Raw genomic sequence first — 21817 nt, forward strand, 5'->3', positions numbered from 1 at the left:
TTTTTGTCTCCCCACCTGGCATACTGCATACAACATCCCTTGGGTCGCAATGCCGCAACGCTTCAACCGTCGTATTATGATATGGAAGGCAAGTCAAGGCGCGGTCCTGGAGACAGGACTTTCTGGAGAACCAGACTCCTGCTTTCTTGTTGTCATTCGATTACCCAGACCTCAGAGAGCCTCGAAATCCTTCAGCCTAGTCCATACTAAGATGCTTTGCCACAACGCGCGGTTATGGATCCAGACTTGGCTAGAGATGCTTACATTCCGCGGCTAGGCTAACGAGATTACATAGACGCGTGAACCACATGGCAGGGACTGCAATGTGTTGTTTTCATTCCAGTAGTGCCAGGCATGGAGAACTTCGCAAATCGCAACGCCTGGTCGCTTGCCTATCACATTGTTGCTACACACGACCACCAACTGCAGTCATCCGTTTCGGCGGCCAACGTACAGCATCATCCGGAGAACATACCTATCCATCAGTCTTGGCCCAAGGATCAATCGCAGTCACCACCAGCGGTGGTATTGGAAGACGAAGGAGTTACGCTCGCTAGAGCGATGCGTTACAACAAACCGGCCTTGGGGCTCGCAATCGCAGCTCTCCCATTTGCCGTGCTTTCAGAGCTTGTCACAGTCACGGAATATCCAAGCTCATGCAGTGCCATCTATACTAGCGGATCTGGCTCTTCTGCAGTAATCTCCACTGTCACAGTCTCGCCGACACCATTTTCGGATGCTGCAATCAACAATGGCGCCGCATTCGCTGTCGAGATTCAGCCAATGGGACAATCTGCAAAGAAGAGACAAGCGGAGAGCAGAACATATCTAAATGCAGGAGGATATACGACCACCGACCCGAGCGAGGCAGTGCAGTACAGCATTAATGATGGTGTTCTTTCAGCTACCACCGGAGGATCTGTCACTGCTGATCAAAATGACACGAGCGTTCCATTCGCCATCTCAACGACTTTAAAGTCTATCCGCACGCGGTTCTTCTCGCAAAACTTGACGCTGAATTGGAATAATACTGCTTTTGAGGGTGGATCTGCAGAGTTTTACATGACGCCGGCTTTCAATGCAAGCCAGCAAGTATTCGCTTACCTCAAAGGGGTACGTGTTGCGAGCTGGATGCCGGTTACCTTCGCCCTTAAACCTGCAGGCGGCCTCGTCATTGAGTCTTCAACATCGATTGGAGCGACGTCTGTATCAGCGTCCGTGTCAATGGGAAGCATGACAGAACCGAGCGCCAGTACTGCTGCAAGTGCTTCAGCCACACCATCTAGCAATGTTTCTCCAGATGGTTTATGCGGGCCGAACACTGGTTTCAACTGTTACGGAGCGCCCGACGGCAATTGTTGCAGTCAGTACGGCTTCTGTGGAGGCAACACTGACCGCGATCAATACTGTGGCCAGGGCTGCCAGTCAGCTTACGGAGAATGTGATTCGCCATCCGCAGCTTCTTCCTCCATGGGCGTGATACCGACTCCGTCGAGCGGCTCATTGGTGTGGTCTTCAAGTACCGCTACTTCCAGCGGCGATGCTGTCGTTTCAAGCAGTATGGTCATGTCGTCTGCAGCTTCAAGCTCTGTCGCTCTCTCAACGGCGGTCTCTTCAACGCTGGTTCTGTCTACCAGCAATGGCGTGACCTGGACAAGCACTCCATCTCCAGCTTCAAGCGCACAACCCTCTGCCAACACTCTCTCAACCATTTCAGATGCCGCCACCCCAATTGGTCCAGACGGTCCCGGGACCCTCACGCCATCGTCAACTCCGTCCTCAGCATTGAGCGAGACAGCGTCTTTCTCCTTCATCGAATCCTTGCCGTTTCCATCAGAATCCTCGTCTATCTGGGCTTCGTCAGCAAGCAGTGCGGGTTCAAGCATCTCTAGCGCCGCATCAAGCATTCAATCCCAGTTTTATAGCGTTTCGTCCAGTGCTGCTTCGAGCGCGTCTAGTGCTGCCACTAGCGCATCGAGCGTCGCTTCGAGCATTTCATCGGCCGCTTCAAGCGCCAGCTCAGCCGCTGCGACAAACACTGAATCAGCTTCCTGCCCAGCATCCGACGGCACTATTCGCACCTACGACGGCGAGCAGTATACCATCGGCTGCGGCTCTGATACCACCGGTGATGACGTTGGTAGCTTCTACTCCACCTCCTCCAGCTATGAAGAGTGCTTCGCAGTTTGTGCGAGCTACAGTGATTGCCAGGGTTTCACTTGGTATGGAGAAAACGGAGCACAGTTCGGCATTGGCTCTGGAGAATGTTACTTCAAGGGCATGGATGTTGATGGTGAACCAGTTCAATTTGAAGGATCTGGTGCCGATCCATCTCTCGTTGCTGCAATCAAGGTCATCCAGGAGGAGCCAGCCACAACCAGTGCTATGATCAGCCCAACTCCGGCTTCTAGCAGCAGTGTTGCCATATCCTCTCCTGCCGAAGCTTCCTCGACTATGATGGCATCATCCTCAAGCTCAACAACCTCGCCTTTTATCTTCTCCGAGTCCTCTGTGCCGGCGTCGACGAGTTCTTCAGCACCATACACGAGTCCACCACCAGTCAGCCTTCCATCACCAATTTCCGTTTCCACGCCATCATCCTCTTCTACTGCTGCTATCACCAGCAGTATCAGCTCCACCTCCCAACCCACCTCAACACCCGCCTCCTCATCCACCTCCACATCCCCAAGCTCCAGCTCATCAAACTACCTCGTCCTCCCCTCCCCAACAGCCTGCAACTTCGGCGACCCCGCCGACTGGCCCGAAGACGACTCCTACTGCCTCATCCCCCTCCCCACCCCCATGGTAATCTACGGAAACTCCGACACCCAAACCTTCGCGGGCACAAACGGCTACATATCCCTCGGGCAAGGCTCGCAAGCCTACGAAGCCGAACGTCTCCCTTCAATCCACGTCCCACCCGCCACCATCGCCCCTTTCTTCGACGACCTCGCCATCTTCGGCGGCCAGACTCCAATGCAAGGGATTTTCTACCAATTATTCGACGATGGGGTGACGTACGAGTACTATTTATTCCGATCGGGCGTCGCGGGCGAATTGTATCATTTTACCGTTGAGTATAAGTATGCGAAACCTGGGGTTTTTGTTTACTCGTATTTGAGCGTGGGGAATGGGAATAATGGGCAGTTTGCGAGTGTGGGTATGCAAGGGAGTAAGTTCAATCATATACCTGACATTGACGGGAGATTTTGGCTAACGTTCTTTTTTTTTTTGCAGATGAAGGCAGTTCCAGCGGTCCTCTCATCGGTTTCCAGTATTCGTACGAGACTACGAATATTACGCCCGGTCTTGTCGTTACTTGTGATACGACGGAGAATCTTTGTGCGGCGAATTCTGGGCCGTATACGCCATAGTGGCCACTGGAAGGAAGGCGAAGAAGGTGTATCTTATCGTTTTGAATGGCGTATCAGACAGAGCATTGCGGCTGGAGTGAGTGATTCTGTTGGCTTGCTTGTTACGTTTAGCTATAGCTATACTTTGAATGGTATGCATGAGTGTTCTGAAGTAACGAGTCATTGTGAAGCATACAATCTGGCACTATGGTAGTTCAGACCTATGGTCCAGATGTGCAACGATTCCATTTGTCTCTTGACCAAAGGAGGGTAAGGGTAAGTTGTTGAAGTTGTGTTGGCATACGTTGCCTCGTGCGTTGTCGCATAGCAATCTTGTCGCATCCCGTCCGAATTTCTGAATCGAGAATCTATTGGCGCTCTGAAAGATCCAAATTGGTAGCGAATCGGCAGCGGGTGAGTTAGGACTTGTTCGCACGATATAGCTGTATATTGTAGCTACGAGGAACATGGCCCAATCTCGGTCTTTCAGTTCGAATGCCTGTCGCAACACTAAACTTAAGCTTGCTAAGACTTCAGTGGCTCCACTTCTACTCCGCAAACCTCAGAAGACTGTTCTCTGCCCGCCAACGGTTATTCCAGTACTGAATGATCTCATGTTTGGCAGTAGGAATGTCGTGGTTTCCGGGATTCGACGGCTCCTGCACCGTGGGCTTCTGACTCTCCAGAATGGCTTGAACGAGATCGGAAGTGCCGTTGCCCTTATCAAAGCGGACGAGGGTTTCAGCAATACGACGCAGAGACCGCAAGTCCTCGCTCTGGTAGACCTTTTTGGGTGGCAGGAAGTGCGGACGGCGAATGAAGGCAAAGCGATAAGTATGATAAGCTTGAGGTGTGATGATGTGCGCAATGGGATCCTCGACGTATCTGGTCCAGGTTCTTTCCGGTCCATTCCAGCACTGCGGGTTCTCGACTTCCCAGCCGGTCATGACTGTTTCGCCTTGATCGCCCCTTTCCATTGTATGTATGGTCCGTTTCAGACGTGGGACGAGGAGACGGAAGTAAGCCGAATGGAAGGCGGGTTCTTCGAAGCAGAACTCTATCTTGGACACGATTGTTCCCGCTAGGCTGTTCAGCGTGGAACTGATGGCATTGCAAATTCCATATGGCGGAGTAGCGCCTTGAATCTTGGGCAGATATATGACAATGCAATGTGATGGCCAAGGCGGAAGTTGATTAAACAGCTCGGGCGGCAAGCCGTGGTTATCGATAGCTTCCACGACGTGAGTGACTTGCCGCATTCTGTTCATCATAAGCAGCGTCATCCATGAGAATAGGTGATCTCGATTCCAAGAAAATCGTGACTGACGATCAACGCGGGAGATTCGTGTGATAGGGTTGGCGTTTGATATGGGCAGGGGGCTTGCCTCCAGCCACAGTCGCCGGCATACGAGGAGGAAATCGGTATGAATCTTTCTCCGGCCGCATAATTCGGGATGCTCTCTAAATTCCTGCTGCCATTTGGAGACATCCTGCTCGAAGACCGGTTCTGACACATATTCCCAAATGAGCGTCCTTAACTCGGGAGGCAGGCGGAAGAGTGGTGATTGGTGCTGCGGCGATGATTTCACTAGATTACCTTCGCTCAGGTCTGCCGCAATAGTAATGTATTTTCCAGCGTTCGACTCAATGAGCGCTGTCGATGCGGATGCTATGGAAGTCGCCTCAATGGCCGAGTTTGAGTCACCGCACGTCTTCCCTCCAGGTGCAGTACGAGCCATTCATGGGCGTCTCTGTTGCGAAGAGTCGGTTGGTTGGTGATCAATGGCAGGCAATCTTTCGCCATGGGAGATGGGTGAAGGTATCTTTGCAGTTGCATCCATCGGCAGTTATAGAGTCCATTTTAGCCGTCATTGCCTTCGAAATGGCTGATTCCAGTTCAAGGATGACGCGAAGAGAGAAAGGGATGGATCGCCTGGCAATAGCAATCATCTACCTACCTCCTTCTCAGGCTCTTCTTGTAGACTTCATCCCACCTTCTACCTTCTACCTTCCACCTTCCACCTTCCACCTTCCACCTTCCACCTTCCACCTTCCACCTTCCACCTTCCACCTTCCATCTTCCACCTTCCACCTTCCTTTACCTAACCCACGTGCAATTAGCGTCGATCGGTTCTCGGCTCTTCTATATATAGTCTAGTGTACAGAAGAAGTCTTCGTAGAAGAGCCTAAGGACAAATGTCGCAAAGCTGTAGTATTAACCTTATGTACCTATAAAACAGGTAGAATAGCACAATAACTATACATTTTGAGTAAAAGTTATATTAGAATTAATTATAGGTATTAAGTAGACGAAAATTAATGTCTATATAATAATCTGTATATTTCTAAATATATAGGAATAAAAATTACAAAACACTACTTTAAGATAAACGCTATACGAATAGCGTCCGGATTGCCTCTATAACGATACTACTACTATCGTTCGCTATAGGCGGAAATATACGCGGACCCTTAGAATTACCCGCTCTCTAACCTCTAAGTATTTGCTATACGTAATAGTGTCGCGTTGTTACGTACTAATACCGATCGGGTAAACTAGGCTAAAACGCGGCTATTTAAGGTCTATGCGCTTTACTAAGGTCTATGCGCTTTACTAAGGTCTATACGCTTTACTAAACGCGGCGCTTTACTAAACGCGGCGCTTTACTAAACGCGGCGCTTCGCTACTAGTTCTAACAACTTCTATGCCCGAAGTACGACTTCTATAGTACGACTTCTAGCTCTAATCGCTTATCGCATTTAAGACTCGAGTCCGCATTTCGCATTCCGCCGCCGCTATCGCTATCGCTATATATTATAGACGATACCGAAGAAGCTATCGAGGTTCCTTAGTAGGCCTACCTCGCTACCGGCGATAGCAATCCTGTTCTACGTTAAGATCTAGAGAAGGACTATATTATTACGGATAGCTTCGAAGGTTCTATATACCTCGAGGAGCAGCGCCGCTAGCGCTAGCTTACCCGCTAAGGTAAAGGCTAAACTCTTTAGCGTATAGTTCGCGGATTTCGTATCTACTGTTATTAGTTAATACGTACCGCCGCTCGTTAAGGTCCGCCGCGGGATATAGGTCTATTAATAGACTTAAAGTAGGAGGAAGTTAGTATTAAATATAAGGACTGCGGACAAGCTAAAGAGATAGAATGTAGCTATTCTTATGCTAAGACTAATCTTCCGCCTCTACGTATAGCGCCTCCGGATCCGATCTATTACGCTAGTAGTAGCTTTCTCTAGTTAGCTAGGAACCCTAACCTTACTAAGAACTAACGTAGGCAACGGCGCTAGTAGTAGAAAAACTAGGGCTAGAGTTAGGGCTAGTCGAGTGCGAATCTAGTAGGCCGTCTAGCAAAGATATACGACTAGCGCCGCTAGCAGCAATAGTAATAGTAAGGTACGTAGAACACTTAGCTATAAGCTATACTAATCCTTCTATCTCGTAAGGCTTATACCCGCTAGCGGCTAAACTAGTCTACTAAGAAGCTAGAGCTTCCTTAAGATCTATAATAGAAGACCGCCTTCTTTTAGGCTGCAACTAATTATATGCTCGATAAGCTATTTAATCTAGAGGAAATCTAGATATTAATATAGGATGCCGGTCTTAAGCGAGAGGCTATCCCCTTTTAGCGGGACATTATTAAGAATAGCCTATAGTAGGTACTAAATGCATTCTATCTAGACAAGGGCTATATGCCTTCGGACCTTTAGCGCGAGGTACTATATAACCTAGTTTTCGCGGGCACCGATATAGTAATAATCGAGAAGACCGGTAGCGGTAAGAGCTTAGTCTACTAGGCATATACTATGCTAACTAGTCGCATTAATATCTAGATTATCCCTCTAAACCGCCTTAGTAAAGAGCAGAAGGCTAATATCGACTAAACGATACGTGCGCTTACTTAGAAGTCTATAGTTACTAGAGCCGGCAATGTCGAGTTAGTACGTTGCTATATAATCTCCGCTAAGACTAAGCGTAAGGATCTAAAGATGTACGATAATATCGTTGCTAGCAGGTATTACTATATCTTTTACAGTCTAGAATAGGCGTCTACTCCGGAACTGCGAGAGGTATTTAAGAAGATTAGCGATCGTATTAGCCTCGTTACTATCGATAAGCTATACTTAGTATATAAGTAGAAGGACTTTCGTAAGGAATTTGCCTAGATCTATACCCTTCGTAGCCTGTTCCGCAATAATACCCTATAGCTAGGTGCCTCTACGACAATATCCTAGGAGATACTAGAATTTGTCTTAAAGTATAGAGGCTTCCGTAACGATAGCCGCGAGGCATTTAAGACTAAGGTTATCCGTACGAGTATCGATCGGATCGATACTATATATATCTTTAAGACTATTCCGTAGAAGTATAGTAGCGACTTCGATTTATTATACCTGCTACTAAAGAAGGCAGTCGGACAAGGCGACTAGGGCGTATAGGCTATACCCGCGAATATCGACAAGGCGATCGTCTTTATTAATAGTCGGGGCAAGGTCGATAAGCTAACCTATATGCTGCGTTAGTAGCTTGTCTAGCTAATAGAGGGCTAAGGAGATCTAACTAAGAAGTATACCTAGAACAATACTAGCTATAATATATATAAAGTCGTCGCTTTCTATACTGCTTATGTCGCTAATTACGATAAGGATCTCCGATATAACGAGTTTAAGAAGCCTAGCGCTCGTTTATTAACTCGTATTATAGTTAGTACCCTAGCGATCGCTATAGGCACTAACATTAGCGATATCAAATTCGTTATTATATAGCAACTGCCTATTACTAAGGACATTAACGATGCTATATAGCGAGCTAGTCGTGCTAGTCGTAAGCTTAGCGTAGGACAGCGGTCGTATGCTATCTTCTTCTTCCCTTAGTATATCGACGATAGAGCTAAGCGTATTCCGGATAGTATTAACTATGCCTCTATTATTAATCGAGATAGCAGACCGGCTAATACGGACTAATATAAGCACCTCGTATAAGGTGCTATTATATACTAGCCGATCCGACTAAGCGGTTTGCGTAATACCGAGATTCCTAGCGAAGATGTTAATAGGGACCTAGACTAGGATAAGGATAACGAGGATACTATTGTCGTTCCGAGAGGTATAGGTATAGGCACAGGTATAGGCATAGGCATAGGTATAGCTGCACTAGAAACCTAGGAAACAGGTAATGCTAATGCTAATACCTCTACGCCTAGGCGTAAGAATTAGTCTAAGAATAACATAGAGAAGCGCAATAAGATCCCCGACATCTTCCGCTTGCTATTTAATAGCTAGTATATAGCGACGCCTCGATGCCTACGTACTATTCTTAATACTACCTCCGTTTAGGCCTTTGTACATTTAGGATTACGTTGCGCGGTAGTGAATTGGTCAGATTGCACGTGATAGATTTAAATTAGGGCTAGCTTCCGTCTTTCCGAACAACCAATTACACACTACTCTACCTAATCCTTTGCCTAAAGGCCTAAAGCCAAACCGCTAATTTTTATCGTAGATTCCGCTATCAAAATACGATCTCGCTATACTAACGACAACTAGCAAATCCAATACAAGGAGGTTGTAGCCCTGCTAATTGCGAGTCTAACGATCTAAAAATCTCGTATATGCGACGTATACGCGCTAAGTTATACTAATTCAGCCGAGCCTACTTCTATAGCTGTCCGCCTATCTAAACACACCGATTCTTAATATATCGCTGTATACTAAGTCAATACCTAGAGGTCCTTAATTAGGGCTATCCGACCAACTTCTTCGCTATACGTACCTACGCGCGACTTCTCGCTATCGAGTTCTCGTCTACGTCGGAAACAGCGGTAGTAATACCCCCCTTCATTTTTAACTAAACCAACTCGAGGCCCTTTAGAAAGTACTCGCGATCGACTTTCTTGCTATATACGAGTGCGTGCGGCGTAGTAGTGCTAAGTTCTCGTTACTCTGCCGATAGCATTCACTAGCGGCTTAGAAGCCTCTAGATATACTACCCCTAATATACCCGAAACACCTACGAGCTCGTAGACCTAGTATTCCTAACTAACTTTATAGTAACAAGCAACCCCCTACGACTTCTTGTTATTAAGATCTAGCTAAATAGCGGAGGCGACTTTAGCTAGCTAGCTAGCTAGCTACTCGAGTCGACTACTTCGAGCGCTAATAAACACTAGTACTAGTAGTACAAGCGACACTATAAGCGGCTCCGACTTGACTAATTAAGCTAACACTTCCGAGCTTAATCGTCGTAGCGGAGATAATTAGTATAGCTCTTCTTATCTAATAGAAGCGCTACTAACATCTAAACTAGACCGTCGTAGCGAAGAAGATATCGGCCTACCGCCTCGACTAGATAATAAAGACGAGGAAATGCCTACTCCGGAAGACCTGCCGCTGCTAGGAGAGACTTCCGATATGCTAGGCCCTTTATCCGATCTGCTAGGTCCTATATTCGCTAGTACATTCGCCGGTCTAGCACTCGATAAAGATCGCCGCCGCTAGCGCTAGTACTATAGCGACTACTACAACTCTAAGAACATGCTAGGCGATAAGGACCGCTTAGCTACTCGCCGCTAGCCTGCTCGCCTTTAGCCTGCTCGCCTTTAGCCTGCTAAAGAGCGCGCTGCTCCTCGCCGCCTACGAACCGCTAGTCGCAATATTATATATAATTAGCTAGTTAATAATAGTCTAACTAAGGATGAGGATGCTAATATAGATAAAGAGCCGTAGAGCGAGGGCGAACTAGAGCGTAAGCGCCGTGCTAGTAATGCCTCCGATAATAACGATTAGCCTATTTAGCATCCTAGTAAGCGCGGCCTCGATAAGATAAACGACGAGGAAGAGGGCGAACTCGAGCCTACTAGCAATCGTAGTCCGCGCCGCACACTAAAGCAGAAGTACGCCCTCGCTATAAAGCACCTTACTTAGCTTAAATTACCGATAGAGAAGATATTGTTTATATAGTTTAGCAATAAGGGTACTAAGACCTATCGTAAGCGGGTATAGGCTATACAAGACATGCTGCCTAATAAGCATCTTATTAGTACTATCTAGCTGCGAGCTAAGGTTAAGAACTTGATTAGCAAGAAGTTCTTTGATACGTACAAGCTAGAAGAGAGCCTTACTATACTACGCCGCCTCTCCGAGATGCATAATGTAATCTATAGTATTGTACCGAATTGGTACCGCCTACTCGAGGACTTTATACTACCGAATACCCGCAAGGATACTATATAGCGAGCAATATCATTCGAGGACAAGCGTAACATAATGTAGAAGCGTATCTATACAATTACGTATATAGTAGTGTATTCGATAGCGATAAAGCGAGCCTCCTAGATACTAAAGTCGCTTAGTCTGCTCTTAGTATATGTTAGCAATCTACTAGCTCCGCTTATCGATACCCTATATAGTATAGGTCTGCTTCCTTCGTATAGGACTATTTAGGCGTTGATTAAGAAGAATGCTAACACCTAGCGGCTAAGGATCCTCGAGTAGGCAAAGCTATACATTTAGTGGCTCTACTACGACAACTTTAACCGCTAGGCAAAGCGCAAGGATTAAGACATTGCAGACAATAATAAATAGGTCAACATTACTAATTCGTATATCGCCCTATATAATAATCTTCTAGAGGGCGGCTTAATACAGGACATGCTAGACCGGTCCAAGCTAGTACTAACTAAGAACATTATCTATAACATCGATAATAATAATGCTATCGAGGCAGTCGAGATATACTAGCTCTACGAAGCCTATATATATATATTCGGTAATGCGATTAAGGCGGTGTTTAAAGCAGCTAAGGATAGAGGCTATCTAGTCTAGTAGCTAGAGTATCCGGAAATCGACTGCAGCTTTAAAGGCAAGACCTAGTTGCTAGCTATGCCTCTATTATAGAACGACGAGATCTCTAATAAGGGCACTGCCTTAGTGTACGACGACATCTACTAAAGCAACCTTAGCCTAAAGCCTAATAATCCGATATTCGACAATCGATTGATTATTAACGTTAGTAATTAGCTTACGATCGAGCGCATGCTATCTATAATCTTTAGCGGTATCGAGAACAAGGCGGTATACGATAAGAAGCAGTATGTCCTTCTAGTGCCTGCTTGGTTCCACATCTTTATAAACCTATGCTTTACGCCTTTCCGCACCTACTAGAATAAGAATAAGGCTAGTAAACGCTTAGACTTCTCTCTATTGTCTAATATTAACTTCTAGGGCATAAAGGAGGTTAATCCTAAATCACTAAAGTTCTTCCGTATATAGAGACTACTTAAGCGTTGTTTCAATGCTCGAGTTATCGCTATACTGCTCTAGATTATAGTCAACCGTAGCTATATTACCGAGGACATTGTTAGAACAGGCTAAGGTAATTAAACTCGCCCCGAGGTTGTTAAGCAGGCCATTATCGAGAAGATTACTGCCGCTAAGTATATAGACATCTTAAAGGAAATGCATAAGCTACTCTTGTCGCTAGAGGCATAGGATAGTATGCCTAATCGACTAGCTGCTACTGCCGACGGCGCGGCACTAAATAGACTAGATGCGGCCTTTACTTCGATATATAGACTACTAAAAGAGATCTCCTTATTTATGCGTATTCGCTATACCGTCCGTATACAGGATGTCGGTTATCTCCGTCGGTACGTAGATTATACTATTCCAATGTTCCTCGGTGCTAGACAGAGCAATTATAGCCGCCTAATAACCTACTTCTATTTCCTATTGAATGAAGGTAGTATAGCGGAGCTATAGAAGGCAGTTCTCGCTACTAGAACAGTCAATTAATCTAGAAAGAAGGGCTATACTGTCGGTAGTAATAAGATAATTAAGCTAATCAACTACGCACTCTCGGAGGATTACAAGCGCCTTACTAACTCGACTTATAGACTTGCTGCCGCCTTTAAGCGAGTATTAATAAATAGGGAGCTATCCCGTCTTATCCGGGATATATTTAAGGAGAATTCTAGTATCTATCGAACTAGCTATTACACCGAAAAGGACATTAGCGTAGGCGTGTTCAATCGAGCCGACAAGATCCGTATCGATAGCTTTACGAAGTAGTAGTATAGAAGCTTTACGCTGTTAGACGATATCTAGAACATTAGCGCAGATTAGATGCTAGCGGTCGTTAAGAACTTTAATGCTACTAATTAGAACTTTATACGAGGCCGTACTACTATACTACAATCCGATGCCTTAGACGGTCCTAATACTGCGGAGCGCCTCGAGAGTGTTAATTATAGTCTAATCGAGGAGGTAGTGCTTAATCTAGATCGAGACGATATATAGGTTTAGCTAGCAGATAGCACTGCTTAGCTCTTCGAGAGCGTTAAGAGCTAGGACCTAACTAGAGCTAGAGCTAGAGCTAGAGCTAGAGTTAAGGGAATAGACATAGGCCTTTTAGCACGTATAGGTAGCCTCGGCGATAACGGCGGCAGTGACTTCTAAAGCAATAGAGTATAGCATTCGATAGATATTAATGCGCGTAGCTTAATTAAGGATGTACTTTATAGTTCCTAACTAGTAGTATACGTGAATCTCCGTCTATCCGTATCTCCGTCTATCTATCTATCTATCTATCTATCTATCCTATACATTCTGCTTGCCTAAGGTTTCCGTCGTTATCGTATTAATCACTTTTACTAGCGCTAATTGCTAGAAACGCGCTTAATCGACGTATCTCGTACTAACTAACTAACTAGCTAACTAGCTAACTAGCTAACTAGCTAACTAGCTAACTAGCTAACTAGCTAGCCGGCTAGCTCTAGGAAGGTCGTAGAAAGATAACTCTAGTAAGTTGTTTGCTGAAGTCAACTAGATAGGCGTCCTTCTAGCTAGCTATGCTCGACCTAGGGCCTATTAAGTAGGATTCGGCCCTGCTTAGGACGACGGAGCGGCCTTAGGCACAATTATATACTAGCGTCTAGTAAATGATGTCGCTCTTACCGTAAAGGAGCGGGTTAGTTAGTAAGGTAATGTATAGCCGTTATTGCTGCCTATTGTCGACTACGTAGCTCAACCTTACCTACGTAGATAGACCTTCGCTTTCTAACTTCTACTTCTTCTTCTTCTTTATATTAACTATACTATATACCGGTATCCGTACTGCGCGTATAACTAGCGAGTATCCGCACTATGTGCGTAACTAGCGAGTTCCCCTTTGCGTAACTAGCGATAGTAAACACCTCTATCCCTAGCAATACACTAACTATCTATATACTATAGCGGCAGTGTCAATTATACCTCTTTATCGCGAGTGGAAGTAGCTCTCTACTACGATTAACACTATTCCTTGCTAGTTCTGCGACTTGCTACCGACAGAGCCGCTTAGAAATAGTCGAGGTCTATTAGTAGGTAATTTGTTTAGTCCTTTAGTCTCCGATAGGCTTTGCCGAAAGGTAACTCTCCTAGCGAGTAGGTTTAGGAATTAATCGCAGTCTTAGTATAGCTGTTCTATAGTAGTATTACTGTTAGGTGATTCCGCATTAGATAGTCTTCTTGTCTATTGCTATAATAGGCTTTCTATATTAGGCTCTTCTCGGGATACTATACGTATATCTAGTTAAGCTTAGTATAACGCAGCCTTTGCAAATTCGGCGATTAGGAGCGTACGATGTCGGATATAGCCTCTAGGTAGCGAGCTATTAATGCTATAGTTCCGCGGTACGAACAGGCGTCCTTAAGTAAGACGTCTTTATAAGGGCACTGCTATACGACTATAGTAAGCGTATCGACTCTGCTAGACAACTATAGTACGCACCCCCCCCCCCTTCCCTCCGAGCGTATTAAGACTGTTATACACCTGTAGTGCGCAAGCGCATTAAGACTGCTTTACACTAGTAGTGCGCAAGAAAGAGTTGTTCTAGGGGCATATCTTTTAACAGTCTTTTTAACATTTAGGCGCGGTTCGACTATTGTTCTCTAGGCAGCTTTAGTCGGTACCTAGTTTCTAACTCTTTGAGTTCGCTAGTGTTATACGCTTAATAATGCCTGTTCTATATATACTTCGGTATTGTAGTTAGTAATAGAATACGTTAATAGCTAGCGAGAGAGCAAGCTTATAGGCAATGTATGCTTCTAGTATGCTTCTTGTAGTATGCTCCTAGCAGGCCCTTAAACCGCTAGTTATATTAGATCCCTATAAACGCTATTGTTTATTTTCTCTGCCTTGTATAGCAACTAAGGCCTCTAGTTTTAGGGAGAGGTAGGCAAAGGAGGGCGAGGACGTAAGAGGTCGCTTCGGCGATTCTCGAAGAGATGCTATTTATAGCGCTCGTTATACGTTATCGCCCTACGCTTCTATTCTACCGTATATATTGTAGTGCCTACTAACTAGTATGTAGTACGATAAGTATAGTATTGGCTTCTAGGCTTTGTCGGTCTTCTCGAAATAGGACTTCTCGAAATAAGGCCTTCGGTATACCTAAGGCTGCGGTCGTCGTTATCGTGTTAGACACTTTTGTTAGCGCTATTTGCTAGAAATGCGCTCAATCGACTCGGTCTAGCGTTGTAGCGGCGGTGTTGTTATTTAGAAAGCATCGTAAATTCGAGGAAGGAGATTTAGATAGAGGAAGCCTCGACAGCCCGCTAAGGCTCGGATTTACTATAGTATAACATCCGATTAGCGGGATTAGGCCGGCTTTAAGATCGCGATTTCCTCTTACGCATCTATTAACTTTAGCTATATACCGATATCGACAAAGAATATAACAAAGAGCGTAACGGTACTAAAAACGCGAGAAATATATGCTATACTATATACTGTCTTAAAGGTCTACTATCTAGTCTACTGTCTACCGCGAAGTCCTGCTAAACAACCGCTAAATTAACGCTAAAACACGCGATTTCCGACCTACCGACAGTCTACGTGTCTCTATACTATATCTACTACCTACTCGGCAGATACTACGATAGGATATTGTCGTCGATATTACTGCTACGGCTGCTTGCTACACTCAAGCTTCTCGTACGAGCGCCCTCGCTATATAGACCCTTAGTAGCTATAGGAATGCGAATGTTACGACTACTACGACGACTAATATAAGCCTATGTTAACTGCTTAGTCGCCTCCTCTACCGTAATATCGTCTTCTTCTTTAATAGGTAGAGCGGTAGGGCTAGCGGTAGTAGAGGTAGATCGACTAGGGCCTAGCTAAGCACTACGGCGCGTACGCTTTCGAGTAGATAGTGCATCGGAAGGCCTAGTAGGATCGGAGACCGTAGGGCTATCGGACGGAGGGTTAGAAGGAGCCGCTATAGTAGGTGTCTGCTGCTAAGTTTGCTAAGCTAGGCCGTGCTATATACCGGACTAGCGTACGGTATTCGCGAAGGCAGATCGTCTTAAGGAGTTATTCAGGTTGCGCTAGTCTGCCTCTATCTGCTATAGAGTCCTATAGGTTACTAGACGTAGATCTGCTAAGCTACCTTTAGCTCCCTATTCTTCTGCCGCCTGTCTAGTAGTAGCAGCATCTTCAATAGCCTTCGTAGTAGCCTCCTACTTCGCTTTCTGTTCCGCCTTATAGGCCTCCTAATTAGTATATATATCTTCGGCTATACTAATAACAGTAGCAAGCAGCTCGTCGAGATTAGTATCCTTATGCTGCTACTTATTCAATTCTAGTACGACTTGTAATAGCCTATCTCTGTCGATATTTAAATCCTCCTAGGTCTCGTACGACCGAGCAAGAAGGAAGACCTCTAATACAGACTATATTAGCCTATCCTTTATATATATGCCGGCTAGTATACGGAACAAGCGGTTCTTACGTAGGTATAGGGCATCTACTTTCTTTAAGCACTAGTCCTTAATATACTTAAGCCTAAAGCTCGGTCTTATGCCTTTGCCTAGTAGGTTGACTAGCTTAACGCGCTTAGCTAGTAGTTTAGGTAGATTAGCTATTAGATCGGTATTGTAGAAGTTGCAGCAATCTCTTCTATCTGCTTAGTCTAGTAGGTACGGAAACTAGGTTAAGTGTTCGCTATAGTGCTCATTTATTACTACTCGAAAGTAGCGGCCTAGTATCTTTAGGTGATCGTTTAGCGCACCTAAGAAGACCTTTGGAATGTTCTTCCGGCTCTCTAGCTTAGATTTATTCTATGTATTACTCTCCTTAGATTTGCCCTTACGGCCTCTAGAAGCACTATCTCTAGCATCGGTATTAGCGTTACTATACACATCGTCTTAGTCGCTCGTACTACTAACATCCTTACTAGGAAGCTCTTATCGCAACCTGCTAGGTCCGGTAGTATATACACCTCTACCTCTACTACGAGTACCTCTACCGCGAGCACCTCTACCGCGACCGCTACGACTACGACTACGACCGCTAGACTGCGCCTATACCTATACCTATACCTACGCTAGTAGAAGGATAGAAAGCATGCTAGCGCCTTCTAGCATACGCTTAATATAGTCTCCGCTATAGTATAGGACGAAGAAGAACGCCTAAGGCTAGTAGAAGTGTAGCTTATTAAAGAAGCCCTACGAATTTAGAAGCGCTAGTCGTCGAGCAATGCGTCTAAGTCGCTACTAAAGGTCTCCTAGGTTGCGCGTAATGTTGAACTTCTACTAGTATATATCCGCGATATTAGGCATATCTAATCTAATGCTTGCTACGGTAGTAGCTGCTATATATCGAATGTTAGAGTCTAGCTTATAATACTTATTATATCGATCGTCCTAGTCTAGCTTTAGCACCCTCGCAGTATAGAAGGAGATAGTACGGGTAACATTAACACCTAGACCTACGCCTAGGCTATACTAATACTTCTTAGTTAGATCCGGATTATCCTTAGTCAGATGCAATAACTAGCTACGGGCGATATCGACGAAATTAGCGATGTGTTTATAGCCGTTAATAAACACTAGAGACTTGCGTATGTTCTATAGCGTAGCAGATCCCTTCTTAATATCCTTGTCCTCGCTATTAGGAGTTAGTAGATAGGAGACCGCATTATTAATCACTATATATAGTATATCGTAGTTAGTAAGATACTCTCTCGGGATGAACTTAATAATATACGTAATCTCTAGTCGATCGATACTACTACGGATAATCTTAGTCTCGTATAGATTAGGGCCTTTATCGCGTATACCGGCATACTTTATCGCATACTTAGTGCACTCTTTATCTATAGTAGCCGATGTTAATAGCGTGCTAGTGTCGATACGTAGGCGATTACGCATTTAACCGACCTACGAGTATTCGTTACAGAAACTAGAAGGCTTGCCCTAGTTATAGATTAGGTGCGCCTTATCGATAACAAGCAGACTAATACGCTCGCGGACCTCTAGTTCGTTTAGTAACGAAAGGAATTACGGAGATGCTGCCTATTCTAGACTAAGTAGGAGGTGCTAGACCTTGCCTTTTAGAATGTTCTTAAATATGCCCGGGTCGATCTTCTTAGTGTCGGTAGAGATATATACTAAATAGACGAGGCTACTAGTATTGCTAGCTATGCGCTCGATAGCTGCTACTTATTCGGCACCTAAGCGGTTTAATAGAACAACTTAAATAGTAATTATACTAGTTAGCATTGTAAAGCCCTAGAATAGTAAACTCTTTCCCTCGCCTATACGAGCAATAAATAGGACATTATTCTAGCTATAGATAAGTGCGTATATTACTATCTTCTACGGTAGAGTTAGTATGTATTCTATACTAGGGTGCTTGAAATCGAGGAGTTTGGTTAAGCCTTTCTCGATAATTTCCGCCTAGTACTAGATAGTCTCTTTAAACTAGCCTGCTTGCTATACTAGTTCTTATACACGCGCGAGTGAGGTGTCTAGATCCGTAATCTTCTCGATACGTCGCTAGAAGTGCCGCGGCTAGTCTAATTTCAATTAAGGCAGCTTTATCGGCTTAATACCGAAGTCTAGACGCATACGCGTAATAGCGGAACGACCTAGTAATAGTGCTTAATATAGCTCTTAGCGCTCGAGTCGCTGCTTCTTCTAGCGCGTAGCCTTCTTATTCTCGTGCTGCTTACGGCGCTACTTTTTAGACGCTATGCTAGATGCTAGACGCTAGGTGCTAATACTAGATACTAGATGCTAGATGCTAAATGCTAGGTACTAGCTAGTATTCGAGTCGGCGATGTCGTTAGTTTAGCGCTAATCGAGTGCTAAAGGAATAGAAAAGTTAGCGAGTAGCGGCGGTAGCGAGGTCGAATTTGAACCCTGTTTTAAGGACATACGGACCTTCGGTAGAGCCTGTACAATACTCAAACTTTGTAACTGCGTACTGCGTTTATCGAGATTAGGCTACGGGTTGAAGTTCTAAGTGCTAGAGGCTAAAGAGCTAGTTTGCCCTCTAGACTAAGCAGGCTATATAGGTTGAAATACAGAATAGATAGATACGCGGAGGTTGTAGAGGGCACTAGAAAGGTGGACCTCTAATGCTTTGTTATTACGGTAAGGTGTTATTTGTTTGAAAGTAAATTATATAGGGGTAGGCAAACGAGTTAGGCGAGACTAGTAATTTACGTTTCCTAATTATAATTCTCAAATTTGTAAAGCAATAGTATTATTAGAATACGTAGTTATCTTGTTAGTATAATTATCTAGGAACCGTCTCTATTATATACTATGCTATAAGTGCTAGTTGTTGCGGTATTCGAGCTATAATACCTACGCTAGTAGGTGGTTAGTCGAAGCTGCACCCGCCCTAAACGGTTTAGCCTTAGGCGCTTCGCTAGAATGAGATCTCGAATAGCGCTAAACCTAATGTGGTATAGTATAGAAATAGAAGTTACGAGCAGCATACACACGAATTCAACTACGAAGCGCCTAAATAGAGGTAGTCTTAATAAGCGATACTAGGAAGAGCTCCGATTATAGGATCCTAAGGAGAGCCTAGATTCGAAGGACTGCTACAACATTGTCTATAATTGCGATCTAGATTCGGTATTCTAGTAGGATAAATAGGCACTACGCCTACCGAAAGCCCTAGTAGCACTATATAAGGGCTCTAAGCAGTACTTCTTACTACTATACCTATAGAAGTTCTTCGACCGGAAGGCTAATAAAGCTAGCGGCTAGTTTGATACGTACTTCTTTACTCTTCTATCGAATACCCTTATCGAGGACCGATATATCTAGGACCTCTGTAATGTTATGCGGCATCTAGCACTCGGCGATAGTAAAAAGCAGTCTACTAGTATAAATAGGGAGGAAATGCTTAAGAGTGCGCTAAAGTTCGATAACTAGTACTAGGCTAGCGGTAATAATCTTTATAATAAGCTACGCCTCGGTAAAGTCCTTAGATGTATTAACTACGACTTTCCTAAGGCATTTAAGGACTAGTAGAAGTACTATAAGGAGCGGAAGCGTAAGTAGGCCGAGCGAAAGACGGCCGTAGAGGCAGTAAATAGCGATAATAGCGACGACTAGCCTCCGCATCCGCCTCCGCCTATAGCCTAGGATCGTCTTTGCTAGTTGTAGCAGGATTCGGATAAGTCTCGCGATACTAATATATCGCTAGTAAAGAAAGCTATCGTAGGTAATCGGAAGGTAAAGGGGAAGCAGTCTTAATCGCAACTAAAGGCGAAAGGCAAGCGTATAGGAGATCTAATCTAGGATAATAGTACTACGGCCTTATCTACTCGTATACTAATATAGCGGATACTACGCCGCCGGCGCTAACGAGAGGACGAGAATAGTAATTATAGCACTCTAATATCGGTCGCTAAGTCTGCTCTTCGTAAGGCTATAAGTAGTAATCGCCCGCGTCGTATACTATCGCTTACTCTAAAGGCACGAGAGAACCTTGCTCTTATTAGCGTAGATATCCTACCGGAGAACCTACTCGAGGAGAGCCTAACTCGTCGTAAGAAGAGATAGATACCTAAGCTAGAATTAGCACTAGAATAGCACTAGAATAGCACTAGAATGGCACTAGAATAGCGCTAGAATAGCGCTAGAATTAGCACTAGAGATAGCACTAGAATAGCACTAGAATAGCGCTAGAATTAGCGCTAGAAATGGCGCTAGAAATAGCGCTAGAATTGGTAGTAGAATAGTAGTCGAGTTAGCATTAACAAGATCCGTTATAGCTACCCTTCTATTATGTCCTTATAAGCTCGCTAAGTCCTCGTCGCCGACTACAATCTCCTCGTCCGACTCGTTATTATCTATCGGTTCGTTAGGCCTATTTAGTTCTACGAGAGCTAGCTAAGCTGCTTCTATAAGAGCTAGCCTAGTTAAGCTACTTCTGCGAGAGCTAGCCTAGTTTAGCTACTTCTACGAGAGCTGCTTCTACGAGAGCTGCTTCTACGAGAGCTGCTTCTACGAGAGCTAGCCTAGTTAAGCTACTTTAGCTGCTTCTATAAGAGCTGGCGTATAATGCCTAGTTGAGTTGCTTCTGTAAGAGCTAGCGTGTAATATATAATGCCTAGTTTAGCTGCTTCTACGAGAGCTAGCGTATAGTAGTGCCTAGTTTAGCTGCTTCTACGAGAGCTAGCGTATAGTAGTGCCTAGTTCAGCTACTTCTACGAGAGCTAGCGTATAGTAGTGCCTAGTTTAGCTGCTTCTACGAGAGCTAGCGCTAGAATTGGTACTAGAGATATCCTTATAAGCTCGCTAAGTCCTTGTCCTATCCCCGGAAAAGTAAGCCGTAACACTACGCTCGATCGCGTTGCTTCTATAAGAGCTAGCGTGTAATGTAGGATGCCTAGTTAAGTTGCTTCTGCGAGAGCCGGTATATAATATAGGATGCCTAGTTTAGCTGCTTCTACGAGAGCTAGCCTAGTTTAGCTGCTTCTACGAGAGCTAGTATATAATATAGGATGCCTAGTTAAGCTACTTCTACGAGAGCTAGCGCTAGAATTGGCGCTAGAATTGGCATTTAATAAGGTCCTTCCTTACTACCCTTCTATTATGTCCTTATAAGCTCGCTAAGCAGGCTTTTCTATTATGTCCTCGTAAGCTCGCTAAGCAGGCTTTTCTATCGTATCCTTATAAGCTCGCTAAGTAGGCTTTTCTATCGTATTCTTTGCGACGAGGGTTTGTAGATAGTTATAGGTATCGATAGTCGTATATATCGATAGTCGTATATATCGATAGTATATAAGAGCTAGGCGAGAAGCGTAAATTCGAGGAAGCGATAAGGATGCCGAGTCCCGCTAAGACCCCGGATTTAGTATAGTAGAGCGCTTAATTAGTAGGATTAAACGTTATAGCTGCTTCCTTCCGCGCATTTACAATACCGACTTTTACGACTTTTATAATAGTATTACTAATATAGCGAGATACGTCGATTTAGCGCGTTTCTAGCAAATAGCGCTAACAAAAGTGTCTAATACGATAACGACGGCCGCCTTAGGCACTAAGAACCGCCTCCGAAACCCGAGAAGTTACTAACACTACTAATACTACTAATACTAGCGACACTAGCGACACTAGCGACACTAGCGACACTAGCACTATACTTATTGCACCGCAGCTAT

General features: G+C 44.7%; 2 protein-coding genes across 2 annotated transcripts; both read left to right on the top strand.

Moving 5' to 3' along the window:
- Window positions 1-354: 354 nt before the first annotated feature.
- On the top strand, window positions 355-5084 carry MYCFIDRAFT_84845 (uncharacterized protein; the record flags this gene model as incomplete). Its single annotated transcript, XM_007933336.1, has 9 exons — window positions 355-1113; window positions 1497-1870; window positions 1938-3172; window positions 3238-3280; window positions 3492-3505; window positions 3568-3629; window positions 3884-4187; window positions 4352-4372; window positions 4990-5084. Coding segments are annotated over 9 exons (2907 nt in total), but the record flags the coding sequence as incomplete, so codon positions are not given.
- Window positions 5085-5135: 51 nt separating this feature from the next.
- On the top strand, window positions 5136-14213 carry MYCFIDRAFT_179240 (uncharacterized protein; the record flags this gene model as incomplete). The annotated part of the gene is made up of 3 exons (XM_007933337.1): window positions 5136-5166; window positions 5201-5464; window positions 14182-14213. 3 exons carry the CDS (start codon window positions 5136-5138, stop codon window positions 14211-14213), a joined length of 327 nt encoding a protein of 108 aa, XP_007931528.1.
- Between the last annotated feature and the right edge of the window lie 7604 nt (window positions 14214-21817).

Source organism: Pseudocercospora fijiensis (genome assembly GCF_000340215.1).
Source record: "Pseudocercospora fijiensis CIRAD86 unplaced genomic scaffold MYCFIscaffold_10, whole genome shotgun sequence".
In the NCBI taxonomy this organism is placed as follows: Eukaryota; Fungi; Ascomycota; class Dothideomycetes; order Mycosphaerellales; family Mycosphaerellaceae; genus Pseudocercospora; species Pseudocercospora fijiensis.